Consider the following 15,527-nt stretch of genomic DNA (forward strand, 5'->3'; position numbering starts at 1 on the left):
TTTAGAAGAACTGATTTTTATTTTGTTTAAATTGAATGAAACGACGTTTCTATTTACCATGAAACATAAAATTTAATATGACAAGAGGTAGCTTAGTGCGCTAATAATGGATTTACATTATAAAAATGTACTATATATCAATTTTCATTCGCATTCTTCATAAAAAAAATAATATCAAACATTAGTACACGTCGGTAACAGCAAAATAGTAATATATATATATATAATTGAGATTTCATTGTTCAAGTAAAATAATGACACATCATAAAAACCTTCACTTTAGTAAAAAAAAGGCTACCAGTTTATTTTAAGAAATGAATTTTAATATTCATTAAAAAAAATCACGTTTTACCAAAAATCTGAAGATTTAAAATAAAAATTATTAAAAAATAAAAATAGAAAAGAAACAAAAGTTATCCGAACTTACCATTCAATCTAATAACATGCACTTCAACAAATACAGTACTCCAGTAGATTTTATAAAGATCACACTTCCAAACACTATTCCAGCAATCTCAGTTTAAAAAACACATCAAAAATATTAAACGACAAAACTAAGTTCCAAACAAGACGGAAAAATGATCGATCTTGCCACTCTGACCTAACCCAATCATTTTTCTTAGAATTACAACCATATTTAACACCTGCGAACTAATCACTTCCCCCTTTCACTTCCATTTGTTTCCAAGATAAAAAAAAATCTTGTTTCATGCTCTCTTATAACGTCTTACTAATTCAGAACCAGAAACGACAACATTTGTTTCAATCCTTCTCTCAGAAAGTAAACACATAAGACAGGTGGTGTACTACTATACATGACTCCATTTCGGGTTTCAATTTTATTTATTTATTTTAAAAGACTTTTTCCCTCTTTCGACTGTGTTACTTTTTTATTGAAAAGAGTGAAATATGGGCTTTGTTCTTTTGTAGGAAAAGTATAACTGACATTTTCAACCACTGTTGTTATTCGCCGAAGTATTGTAAAGCACGAGCTCTTATGCCCAAAGGTCAACCTTATGCGCGCAGTTGCTTGTTCAACTGCACAAGGTAAATGTCAAGTTTGTTTTTCAACCAGTGATGACGACAGAGGTAGGACAAACATTAAATAAACAAAGACAACTGGGCGACGTTTGTTGTGGAAATGTTAAATTATTTCTTAAGCGCAACAACTTAGAAATCGGGGCATCTTTAATTTGTGGTATGTTTCCCCTAAAATAAGACTAACAAAAAAGTAGAATAATTTACAGAAACAATCGCTCAATGTAAAAAGTAATAACAACAGTTTCCAAAAATTAATACTAAAAATGAAATTTATTCGTATTTAGTTAAACTTTAATATTACTATTTTAAAAAGGATTTAACTAAGACGACGAGTGTAAATTGTTTTACATTACATTCTCGAAGTCACATTCTTTTTTCCAATGGAAAATCAAACATTTTATTTCAAAAGTAAATTCGCGTAACTTGATTGATGTGTATCACGTGTGTACGCATTTTCGATAACCTAAGACACCCGTCTAACTGCATAGTTAAACTTTTAACTAGTTAAACCTTATATGTGTTCATAAACTTAAAAAATAAATGAGTAACTCTCTGTTCAAATGCTTAAATTACCGGCATTAAAAAAACCATACTAAGATTATTTAAATTACATGTTGATATTTTATTTAGGCTTTAGAAATAATAAAAACGACTGATTTTTCAGGTGAATTTTAATTCTGATCGTATTTATATGTTAGAAAGATGAATTAGTAGATTCAAATACATAAATATTTATTATTTAATGTATTAAGACCTTTCGTTACACATTATAAAATAATTATAAAAGAGAAGAGAGCACAGAGTTAAAATAAAAAAGTCTATAATTTTATTATTACATATTAACGCTATAAATGTTTCATATTTATAATACCGCGTACAAGCTAGATTTTGTTTACTGCATAAGAAATGCAGTTTAGCAAAATATAACAAACTTGTTATTGCTAAAAACTTTTACCATTTTGCTTTGTAACTATATAATTTTCATTAAACATTTTAGTTACGTCCATAAAAATATAATACCCATTTTTCTTCAATAATATCACTGATGCCCAAATGCTGATTTTTGATATACTGTATTACAAACTTATAAATGTTTAATATAGCTAATTTCAGGTCGATTCTTATGGTTTCGCTGCTATTTTTTTACTTTTTAATAAATGTATCAGTAATTCCAGAATATCCCTATACAACAGAACAACAACAACAAAAAGCATTTCAGGGCCTTAAGTAGTATACATTTTATGGTCCCGCTGCTAACAAAGACGATCAATTTAGTTTCACATTTTTAACACGTAACGATCAAATTTCATATTATTTTCTTTATTTTAGTAGCTTTGTGAAAATAGATTTGCTTTTATTTACTTATTAAGATCAACGATTTTCGGCATCCATATTTGCACAAAATATCATTGAAGTAGAAGTTCGGAATTTCTAAATAATATCGTAAATAAATGAACATAATGAATCAGATAGGAACCGACCATTATGTATAATGAAATGCTGATATTGCCCTAATATGTCATTATCACCAGTATACGTATTTTTTACAAATCTATAAAAAAACTAAGATAATAAAATTGTTTTCATCAATCTCCACGTGGACCCTTATCAGCTAACTGCCTAGTTGGAAAACCCGCCAAAGAATTTATACAAAAATTATTGAATTTTTATTTTAAAATATGCTCAACGATGGAAACTAACTAAACGATGGAAACTAACTAAACGATGGAAAAATATTAAAAATGAAAATTTCTGTATAATTTAGAATGCTATATAATTTAACACAGTATTCTATTATATCTTACTAGAAACAAGCAATTTTATCTTCTCAAAGTTATAGAATTAAAATTTAATTTCCATTCAAAATCGAGTTTATCAACGTAAGTCCTTTATTTTCCATAGAAGTAATTGGTGGAAATTTTTACTGCAATTAAACAAGGAACACTCATATCCCATGCAAGTGATATTTTTTCTAATTTCTAATTTCTTTATCCGAAATAATTTTTCAGGATAGATTTCAATAGTATATCGTCACTACTTCAAAAAGTTTATCTAAAATTACAATAAAAAGTTAAATTAGTAATTTTGTTTTCATAATGTTCAAGAATTTTTTTTCCCATTTACCTTATAGTTTTCTTGATTTTATCAATTAAGCCATTCCATTATCAAATAGTTAATTAATTTTACAATTCCATTATACACTAATTGTATAATCAATAAAATTTTAAAAATGGTTATTAATCACGTTTTAAAAAATAAATTATAAATATATTCATCTACAAATTGTATACTTTAAGATAAAAAAATGAAATGAAATAAAAATTATTATATCTTATAAAACAAACATTTCATGAAACATTTCTTTAATAATCACACAATATAATAATTAAAAATCTAATTGCAGATTTTAACATATATTACCAAATAGAATTAAGTAAGAAAAGTTTAAATTAGCTGATTTAACAAATAAGTATTCAACAAAGTTATGATTAAATATTTAACAAAGATTTATGCTACATATATAAGACTATTTATCAAATATTAAATAAAATATTACAAAATAACACATTTTAAAAGTTCCCACCGAAATAAAAAAAAAAATGAATTTTAGTCATCTCTACCAGAATAAGCAATTTTCAATTCCACCCTTCTTCTAGACAATGAACAATTCCGTCTCCGAAAACATACTGTCTTAATAGCATGCTCTCGAAACGGAACTGAACAACTGGAAGGTGGTGGGGAAGGGAAGGGAAGGAAAACGATGTCATTTAGTGGAGAAAAATTACCAGGACAAAAAAAATAATAATAATAAAAACGGAGCTGTTTCTAATCTAAGCGGAGTAGAGCGCATTGTGGTTACTGAGCTCTTCTCTCTTTGGCGGAAATTACCGAACAAATTCTCTCCATTTTCTTTCGCTTCGGCGCGCGCGGGAAAACATCTTTTCTCGTTGATTGGGATTACGTCACCTTATTGTTGTTACGTCATTGTACATGACGTCATCTTTCATCAAGTCCAATTGTACGGATTCGATTTCGGTGGGTTCTTGTTTGTTTATCGAAAATTATAAATATTTTTTTAGCAATTCTTATAAGATTTATATATAGAGATGAGGGAGGGAATTACTATGTAAGCAAGGTTCAGCGGGAACAAAAGCTAAATATGTTTCGATTTTTTTTTAACATTCATTTTAAGAGCATTATCAAAACTTAAGCACACTTATTATAACAATGACCAGCATTACTTTTTAAATGAAAGAAAGTGTTTGTGGAGTAAGTGGGCCAGAAAAATAACCAAACATTCCAAGGAAAAAGAAAATGAAAGCCACAATGTGTTTAATGTATGCGCTCAACACATAAAAAATAGATTAAAGGATTTTAAGGTATATTTATCTGTGAACAGACATATTCTATAATTCATGCTAGGATAATAATGCTAAGCATAAGAAAAATGGGATTAAAGAAATGCATACAAACGGATGAGAGACATAAAAATGCAAGATAAATGCAGTAGAACTTCGATTATTCCCCATTCACTTTTTTAATACAATCTTTTCATGATAAATAATTAAAAAAAAAAAGAGTCCTGCAAATATATTATTATTCTTTAATTTCTAAATTATTGCACATGGTATTTCCTATTAAATTAATTTTTGAATTACAAATTACCAAAATTAAAAAAATTAAAAAAATTAGCTTATGATTAAAAAAAAAATTAAATAAAAATCAGTCTAATTGATCTTCTTAGAATTTGGAACTAAGGATATAAGAGGTAGGAAAAAATTGGCTTAAAATTAAAGATTTTTATAATTTTTATTTGATAGCCATTTTTTACACCTAATACAAATACTCAGCTAATTCGTAATTTTGTTTATGAATATCGGTACATGAAATGGCTCTACAGCTCTAGGGGTAGGGGAAATTAGTTTGTTACAGAATATATCGTTTTGCAGAAGAGTCAGGGCTCACCTTATAAACTTCTAAACCATATTAATGCCTGGATGCTGGAAAAAGTTAAGGAACCAATGTGAAAATTGGGAATTAATTTCGTACATTTTGTTGTATAATATGCAAATAGCAGAAGGTTGAGAATGAAAAATTCATTTTTTTACTATCTTATTGCATAATATCTTTTGTATAGGAAATGTATAATTGTTTTGATTCAATTCAAATGGATAGTTGAATTAGATTCACGTATGAGGCAAATGCAAATTAAGTAGCTGCTAATCATGCCTAATTTTGAAAATCAAAGATGCGATGCTTATTTAGCACAGGGAATAATTAAAATGCAATTTATAAATGTGGACGATGATATAATAATAATCATTAAAAAAGCAGCAATTAGCAAATTTTGCTATTTCTTATTTTAATTTTTAGTGTGCCTAGTGGTTCATAACCGATGCTCTACTGCAGAGTAAAGGGCCCATCTTCATGTGAACATCTAACAAAGGGAAAGAAAACAAGAAATGTACATTGTCTAAGAAAATCATACACACCAGAATCCCAGAGCATTCGGTACGATTCGAGCAGGGCGTCGCAGCTCCGGAGTGTCTGGCACGATTCCGAGTCGAGCATGTCTAGAATAACAACCGAAGGGCCAATTTTATGCACACGCTTTCACTAAGAACATCAGACATAGTTTAAACAAAATATAAAAAGAAAGCATAAAGGATTCCCAAGCGAAAGATTAATAGCAGTAGCATTAGTCAGTCAGGAGATAAGAAGTGTGCCTCCTTAGCGCACCATTAACATAAAAATTGAAATATCTTAACTAAAATGCTACAATGATATTTTTTATAAACCTTCAACGTTAGTGTTAAAAGAAAAAAAAATCTTAAAAACGAAAATCGTAATAAAAATGAGTCAATGAAATTTTTGAAAAATATTCGGTTATAATTTAAAGCAATGAGCTATTCAGATATGAAATGTTTTTAATTAATTTTCATCAAGGTATTTAAGAATATAATCAATAATATTATTTTTAATATAGTGTGAATATTCTAACCCGACAAAAAATAAATTAATAAAGCAATATTGAGAATTAGGGGGAAAAAATCAAAACAATTGAAACTTTTCACAAATACATTTGTGTGGACCAGATTGCAATAAATAACTACCAATTCTGTTCAATGTGTAACATCGAATATCAAAAATAGCTCAGATCGAATCGAATATCAAAAATCGATCTCATTTGATCCATACATTGGAAGATGACAGAAAACATTTTTTAATGTATTGGATAGACTACTTAGCAATGTTTATGACGACCACAATGGAAAAAATCAATAAAAGTTCCAATTATATTTTTTTATTTAAGAACAAAACTTTGTTTCATAACACTATCACCTCTTAAGATAATTCATTATTTTTCGTACTGATGATTAGCAAAATAAACAAATGTTCAATAAATTGATTTAGACATCGTTAAGTCGTGACGCTTAACTATAATTTATTTCTCATTAGACGCCTACTCATTGGGAAAAACGCTAACAACTGTACAACCACAACAATCTTGAAAAATTAATAAAAAGAACATGTTTCATTCCCTTATGTTTCGCACAAACGCTCAGTTACCCGATGACAAGGGTAAAAAGTGACACGAAATAAATACATGCATATGCTTAAAGATATCACCACGCCTCTTCTTCCTTCTCCTCCTACAGTTACAGTTACGGTAAGGGAGTAAACAAAAAATAATAAGAACTATCTTTTGTCACAAAATGAAAAGAAAAAAAAATGACAATTCAAAACAAATGAACATATTTGAAAAAAAAGAAAAATGCCCGATTGTTACCACGTGGCAACGCGCTCAGTGTTTTGTCACTATTGTAAAGAAAAAAAAAAAAAAAAAAGGTAAAAAATATATATTGCAGTGTAAACGTCCACCCCTTCTTAAACAAAATGGTTCCGATCCTACAGCTGGAAAAAGAACAAGATATGTGAAGTGGTGAAGGGAGGAATGAATAAGAGAAAAACGCGCGCAAAAAATATGCCACGGAAAAAATAAAATAAAAAAAGGGGAAAAACAGAGGGTAGTAAAAAAAAAAAAAAAACCACTAAAGAAAGGAAAAAAAAAAAAAAAAAAAAAAGGCACACACAGGCTCGTGTCTCGTGGCAATTGAAACGAATTGCATAAACGGCCGTTGACTTGAAACACTTGCTGCTTCACACAGTTAATAGCAAGGGGCCGAAGACGCTATAGAGGGCGGAAAGTGGAAAGAAATTAAGAAAGAGCGGAGATACAAGTTCGGACAATTTATTATTCTTAATACAAAATTTTATGAATATTTTCTTACTTTTTGTTAGTTGAAAAGCTTCTATTTTCCCGATATTATTCGAAGGGGAGTGAACCTAATTTTCTCTTTTTATACGAATTTAATTTGTGGTTAGTGCATTGTTACTTTTTTATTTATTTAATGCTTCTGCAGTTTTAGAGATGAATTAAAACTAAAACAGAAGAATGAATGAATAAGGATGAAGGAATCATCACAGATATTAGACATAAGAATTAAAGACATAAGAATTAAAGTAGGTAGAATTTTTTTTAATGTTTTTAATCGGTATAACAAAGTAGCATATAATAATATTTTGAGATTTTAAAACTCAGAAAATTAATTAATAATACACAGTAAGACAAAAGAGACTAGACGTTTCGCATAAGTTTAGTTATATTTTAATTCATTATTTAGGCTAGAAAAATAAATGCCTCACACTATTTTGTGCTATTATATAAAAGAAAACTTATGTTAAAGAATTAATATAAAGGATTAACTATATTTAATTTTAAAAAAAGGGTTATAAGAATTTAGTTTTCCAAGTTTGAAAGTATAATACTATATTATTTTAAATAATGGTAGCCAAATATCCTGTAATTTTGAATATTATTTATTCGTGTTATGTCTAAGTTTATGTTATCATTGGTGCCAATGGTTAAATGACTAGGAAGAATTCAAATTCCTAGATTTTTGCCTCTTTCGATATGACCTCCCCATTTTTCTCCAACGTGCAGAACAGGCTACATTGAAGTTCAGAAAACGTTCTATAATAGGACTTTATTATAACCAACCTTTATAATCAGGAATACAGAAAATTATAATAACCTAAAGAATGTCCCAAAATTAACGCAAGATTTGAATTTGTCACCATTCGTGCAGTAAAGTGTTTGGCAACCCTATTAAAAAATCATCTGACAACTATCAGCTGTCAATTTTTTCAATAGCGAAGCCAACACTTTACTGCGGGAATGATGGCAAATTCAAATCTTGCCTTAATTTTGGGACACCCTTTATTTCATCAGGTTATATAAAAAGCTATAATATCCTGGAAACAAAATTTCATAACAAAGTAGACAGTTATGATTGTATTTTACATGCTGTTATTACTTTCCAACCTTGAAAAACTATTTATTCTCTCCAGCTCAATTAATAAAGATCAAAATGATAAATATAAAACCAGGGGGGGGGGGTAAAACATAAATTAAGAAAATAAAAATTATTTTAAACAAAAATAAAAATGAATGGATTATTCAGTTTCCAGCTGATTTGAAATATTTAACTAAATCCAATGACATATTTAGTAATTAGCCTTTTTATATCATATTAATTAATTGACATATCACTTCCAAAAAAAAAAGAAAAAAGAGGAGCACCTGTTGATGTCAATTACACCACTGATAAGCCCTTACCCTGCAATTAACGAGACGGTAGCTCACAGCGAAATCAATCGGAAACGTAACTGAAATATCATTCCATGCGTGAAGGACTTACACCGAGGGTCACGCAAATCACGCGCTCCATTTTTCCTTTTTCTAAAGCCGGATATCACCTTTCCGACAAAAGGGCATGGGCACCGGGCATTATTTTCGGCCACGCGACCCCTAGGGTTGCCCATCTTAACAGTGGACGTCAATCGAACACCGTCTGAGCACGGGAAACAATGGCAGAAACACACATTAACCGAAGAACTAAAACACAGCTTCCTTCTCTTAAAAGAGATGAAAGAGTTAACTACTTTTACCCATGAGTGGATTTCGATAAATTGTCGGAGTTCGAAACACGTGGGAAATCTCAGGAATGTGCTCGAATCCAGCAAAGACATCGATTGAATCGGGGGTGTAATAATGCTAGGGGTGCACTGGTTTTGATCACTTGTTAATGGATAAAATGACTGTTAAAAGACTCATTCAGATTTAAGATGCTTTACATTTTTACTTTCTAGTATACATGATACAGAGAAAGTATAGTAATCGTTAAAAAATTCGAAATCGGTATATAGACGAATCTGCACGTTTTAGACCTCCCTGGGTTCGATAAACACATTTCTGGAAAATGTCTGTATGTCGGTCTGCCTGTGACAAAGATAACTCAAAAACGCTTGGAGTTAGACGGTTGAAATTGGATATACTGTCTTTACACCAAATTTGAAGATTTTTTTTATCAAATTTTGGGTATAATATGTTAAGAGGAAGTCAGTCTGTCTGTCTATGACAAAGATAACTCACAAACTTTTTGAGCTAGACGATTGAAATTTGGTATTCGGTCTTTTCAACAAATTTGCAGATTTCTATCATATTTTGAGTAAAATCTGTTAAAGGAAGTCCGTCTATCTGCTTGAATAATAAGAGAATAAAAGTTAAAATGATAATTACAAAACGAAGATGGTTAGATAGATGAGATTTGGTACACAAATTTAACATCTGCAGTATAGACACCTGTCAAATTTTGTGCCAAATCCAACAACGGGCTGTCGATCTGTACTTTCCGAAACATGCGTACACGATAATTAAAAAACGCAATGGCTTAAATATGTAAAATTTGGCTTGAGTTTTTTTGTGACTACAAGTGCAGTTTCGTGTACAATTTTTGGTTCAATCGGTTGAGAAAAACGTGTCTAAAGATAAATTCGATTTTTGGATACTATTAATGGCGTGCCAGGGGTTAATTACAAAAAAACTCGCCAAGGATGACACGATAAATTCAGTAAAAATGTCAAATTTGTGCCAAAGTTTAATATTTCGTAACTCTTGTACGCCAATACATAGCAAGGCGTTCTGTGTGTGTTTGTTGTATGCAATTGCCATGCAAGTTGGTCTCTGGTATGACAAGTTTATTAGAGAGTATGAGAGAAAGTTTTGGGGAAACCACTCTATCTGGTTTCATAAGGAATTTTATCACTTTCGTTGATGCCATTTTGTGAAAATTCCACTTATTTAATAATCCGTTCAGCAAATAAATCATGGGCGGAATAGTTAAAATATAATTTATAACACTTTCCTCTTAACAAAAAATAATTCAATGAAACTAAAATTATGGCACGAGATTCTAGATCATGATGATAATTAAAAGTAAACAATTTTAATTGATGACACTAATTAATTTGAGAATTACTAATTAATTTTAGAGATATTTTTCAAAATACTATTCAGCATATTTCCTTAATTATAATGAATAATTATGAGTAAAACAAAAAATTTCAATACAATTCTCTGAGACAACTTTAGTATGAAATTAATTTTTCAAAAGTGATCATAAGTGAAATATTGCTTTTTCCACATAGTTTTAAGAAACATTTAATTTTTTTCAGCGAAATTCTTATAATTTATTGCTGATTAAAATTGTGCACATTCATTCAGGTCAATTCAGATTCAAAATATAACAATTTTCCTTTTTTTAAGTGTGTAAAAAATGTGTAATATAAACTTTGATATCAGAGAGAAGAAAAATTAAGATATTTATGAAAAAAAAATGGTCTTAAAATTAACTATTAGAAGGAAAAAGAAATTTTCTTCCTGATTTTTTCACAACTGAATTAATTTCTTCCAATTTTCTTGATTTGAAAATCACTGTATAAGTGTTTTTCCTGCTGCAGTATATGTACAGCAAAATCAGCAATCTGTAATACAGAATTTCTGAATACCGATGAAACATTTTTCATAAAACGTTACTTATCTAGAAATGAGCTATAATATAATAAAAGCATACTCAAATCGCTGATTTAAGCGTTTTATAGGGAATAATTAGGAAATTTCCCAAATTTTGATCTGAATTATGGTGCAAGTGAAATAATATTTTTAAAGTGATCTGATATTTTTAGGGTAAATATAGATACAAATATTTAAATCAAATTATAAACTGAAAAGCAATCAGTTAAGTAAAAGAAGGGATTTAATATTTTCTCTATTCGTAAAGTCACAATTTAGTTTGTAACGAGATATAATTTGTTTCAAATTACTTTTTAAGTTTATAATATAATTTTTTTTTCAGTTTCGGTGAAGTAGTATTTAAACAAAATTTTAATGTAACTAATTATAACTGCTTTCTATATATCTTGCTGATTATAAGCCATGCAATTAAAAAAAACCTAGATTAAACTATTAGTCAACTATAAAAAGCATTTTTAAAATAATAAATAACTTTGATAAAACTATTTTCAATATGTTAAAGGTGAAATTAGTTTTATTTCTTTTGTCTATCTGAATTTATCTATCTATAAAAAAACATATATGAAAAAAATGTTTTTTCTTAAGTAAAGAAATGAGTTAATAATTATTTTTTATTTTCTGAATACAGAAAGAAAAAAAAACAACAACAACCCAACTTAGCTACGCCTCACTTAACGACAGAACAATTTGGAAAAGTTTTCACAGTGCCTTGTTACACTTGACATCTATTCATTAGCCAACAAATGAACAAAACTTCATTCGATACCGAAAAAAAAACTCTCCCCAAAATAAAAAAAAAGCAAAAAATTCATAGAAAGACACAGAAAAATGTCACATTGACACAATTTCTCATAGAAATATTTGTCCTCTTTGGCATGGCATTAAAAAAAAATAGTGGTTTAAGAAAAAATTCCTTCAAACGAAAAAAAAAAAAAAAATCTCTGTCACCAGTTTCTGGTGCGAGCAAATCTCCATCGTTTTGGGTACATTTCCGAGGTATTTATTTTTGGCTGGGGCGGAAGATAAGCAGTGCAGTATGCCGTCCCGAGTAGTGTTTCACTCACTGGCTGAACAGTGTTATATTTAATTATACTCGGAAAGCGCAAGTTTTCACTCCATAAACAGTAGCCGTGCACTGTGGAGGGCGATGACATGTAATACGAAACCTTTAACCTCAAACTGAACATTGGAGTATAAAGTAAATAATGTGTCACGAATTTAACATTTCCCTCATTTACAGTCGATATAAAGTAATAAACTATCATTCTCTTTTATAATTCATTAACTTTTATAATTTATATTAAATACAAAAGAGAAAGTCTCAAAGTGCAAAAGCTCTGTCCTGCCGAAACAATGGTTGCATACTAAGCTAATGTAAAAATCTTAAAATCTGAATGAATCTCTGTTATATATCCATCTCTTAACAAGTTTTATAAAGTGTGAAAATTTCATTATACTATATAATATACTGTTATAATATGACATTAAAATAAATTTCAGGACATTCAAATTAAATAATATAAGTCAATTAGTTTTAAAATGTAAAAAAATGAGAATGGAGAACCTTAAAAATTATAATTTAAACGTGATATAAGAAAACTGGCAGCAGCGTATGAATTTATAACTGAATTTTACTTAGTTTATTAGGATATTAAAAACCGTCAGAAATGATGAATTGTATAAATTGTACAAAGAGAAATAGATTCATTTTGGTTTTTGACCAGTATCTATAATAATTGACATATCGTAAGTTTGATTTATATTTTTCCAGGAATCGATCATTAAAAAAAGTGTACATAGTTCTTTGACATATTGTGAAAATATCTAATATGCATACTATGGTATGTATCTTAAAAAATGCAAATTGAATTACGTGAAATTTGCAATACATTTTTTTTTACGATCATAAGGGTAATGGTTGTAAGCCACATAAGTATTTAATACTAAACCAACGGTAAATAAGATGTTAATGAAGACAATATAGTTAATCAAAGAGAATAATAGTTAGTAATAACTGGTAAAAGTTCCAAGTTATTTGTTTCTTTAAATTCAGCACTATTGTCACATTGATAAATCGCCAAAAAATCAATCAAAGTCACCTAATTCAAATTGCACATGTGAGAAGGTCTGTATTATCCCTGTAAATTGTACGATGCAATTTTAAATGTAATGGAAAAGTGCACTTTACACATATTATATAATGAATTGGCACCATTGTACTTGCTTTACGTAATGTCACAATGTATACAAGTGAAGAGTTAGCAAATATATTTTAAAAATATCTGAAACGTACAATAGTTTTGCAAGTTTATATTGTATGGGTGTTGTATAATATATTGTGTAATATTTTAAATATATTTAAATATATGTAATATAATTTAAAAGTTTATATAATTGTTAATTAGAAATGGACTACAAATTTGTTTTTATAAATAATCAACATTTTAGATATAAATCTCCGATGAAATATGACCAGTTAGAATGCTCAACGTGAATGTGGGGATAGACATTATTATATATGTGTTTAAATAGTCAACTTGGTGAACAGGGTGCTATAGCTTTTAAAGAAGTTCTATCCTCCTCCTTTTATTGAACAAAATTCAGCTTAGAAGCAATTTCTTTTTATAAAATAAAAAAAATATATATATAATGTAATTTTTTTGTATATCTTTGGATTGCTCATTTTTTTAATAAGTTGATTATATATATAATATGTTTATTTTGCAATAATTACAAAAAAAAAATTTAGCATAAATCTTTTTATAGAAATAACAGTTTTCAAAATGTTATGTTTATAATGAAACGATTTTTTTAAAAAAAAAAGAGCTTCTGTTAATTGATAATCCTTCAAATATGAAGTAATTCTCCCTTAATTCGAAACAATATTTATCGTTAATCTTATTTAATAATTAAAAATTAATATTCAAAACATGGGCAAAACAAGTATATTTAATATAACTAAGTTATGTAAAAGAACAGAAACAAAATATTTTCAATAATGTCATGTCTAATGATTGCAGAACAAAACATAAAAAAAAATCAAAGTAATTTTCATAGCAAACAAAACAATTTTAGAAACTATCATTCAATCTAGAATTATTATGTAACTGTTAGAATTAAGATACAACAGTTTATACCCTTATATGTATCCAATTACAGACAAATTTATGAAATAATAATAATAATAAAGGAATAAAAGGGAAAGAATCAATTAATTTTTTTTCTCTGACATTAAATTGCTTACTTGTCTTAAAAATCTAATAGAATGATTTGAAATTTGTTAGAAATTTTTTATAATGTTAAATAAATATCATTCAGCATTTTTAAAAATAATGAACTGCATGTTAACTATTAAACAAACTGCATTCGTTTCTATTTTAGCAAAAGCTTCTATACATTACAAAATAAGTATGGTTAGCATTAATAATTATAATTTCATATTTATTTATAATACAAGGGTTCTTAAATTGCTATTGTGATCTCTAATGTGTTTATGTATAAGAAGGAGGGTCAAAGTAAAAAATAAAAATAGACATTATTTTTAAGCAAAATTAGTTAAAAAAATCATTTTCTTTAAAAAGATTTAAAAAGATTATTTTCCACCCATTTTTTATAGTTGCCATTAACAAAAACTTCACTTTGGTTTTGACTGTCAAACAATTTAGACAATCTTCAATGAGGACCCTTGCCTCTCATCAAAATATTTGACTAGTATTGATCCAAAAAAGTGTATTTTTTCCGAAATTTCTAATGATATTAAAGTGATTCATTTTGAAGAAGACTTTCATGATAAAAGCAATTATGAGTAAAATGAAATATGTTATATTATATGAATATTATATATTATGTAATATTATATGAATATTATAAAATATCCACATGATATTATGAATTACAACCACAATATAGTGTAATAACTGCTCATTATACATGATAAGGGGCGATGTTTCAACTAAACAATATTAAAACTATTAACATTAAATAAAAAGAGATATTAATTTTTTTTATTCGTAAAATAAGTTAGTCATTCATAAAATAAAAAAAAAGTATATGAGAGAAAGATAAAATTTATTTAATTATAACACAATGATACCTTAATAATTATTTTCACAAATTATGAAACATTAATATGTTTTTTACATAATTAATATACTCGAAAAATAATAAAAGAAGATTAAAAAATAGATTATAAATAGTATAAAAATTTGAAATTATAACTTCCAGCAGCCTTTATTAATTACTATACTCCGGCTGTAGTAAAAATTTAAATTACATTATAAAAAACAAATATTTAAATACTTTTTTGAAATTTATTTAAACTTCATTTTATAAAACTAATAGCCATCTAAATACATTCTAGTTTATTTTCAACAAGCTTTCGAAATCTTTATTAAGTTGTCACTATCTGTTATCTCGATTACGTAATTCATAATTTAAATACCAATTTAATCCATTTTCTCTGTCCCGTGAATAAGACTGCAGAGAAAACCCCCTATTTGTGCAATCAGTTTCGCGCATGCGCATAACCCATCCCGATGAGAGAGGAGCG

At 28.0% G+C, this 15,527-nt stretch overlaps 1 protein-coding gene across 2 annotated transcripts in view; it reads right to left on the minus strand.

Moving 5' to 3' along the window:
- LOC129987707 (early growth response protein 1-B-like) overlaps positions 1-15,527 on the minus strand; it is a 35,425-nt gene that overhangs the window by 15,957 nt on the left and 3,941 nt on the right. Inside the window, exon 2 of one of the 2 annotated variants that reach the window (XM_056095656.1) lies at positions 5,535-5,615. The exons of the other annotated variant lie outside the window; for it this stretch is intronic. Within the exon in view, the coding sequence (XP_055951631.1) occupies positions 5,535-5,615 (81 nt within the window). The remainder of the gene's footprint in view (positions 1-5,534; positions 5,616-15,527) is intronic. 2 annotated transcript variants of the gene reach the window in all.

Source organism: Argiope bruennichi, chromosome 10, assembly GCF_947563725.1.
Source record: "Argiope bruennichi chromosome 10, qqArgBrue1.1, whole genome shotgun sequence".
Classification (NCBI taxonomy): domain Eukaryota; kingdom Metazoa; phylum Arthropoda; class Arachnida; order Araneae; family Araneidae; genus Argiope; species Argiope bruennichi.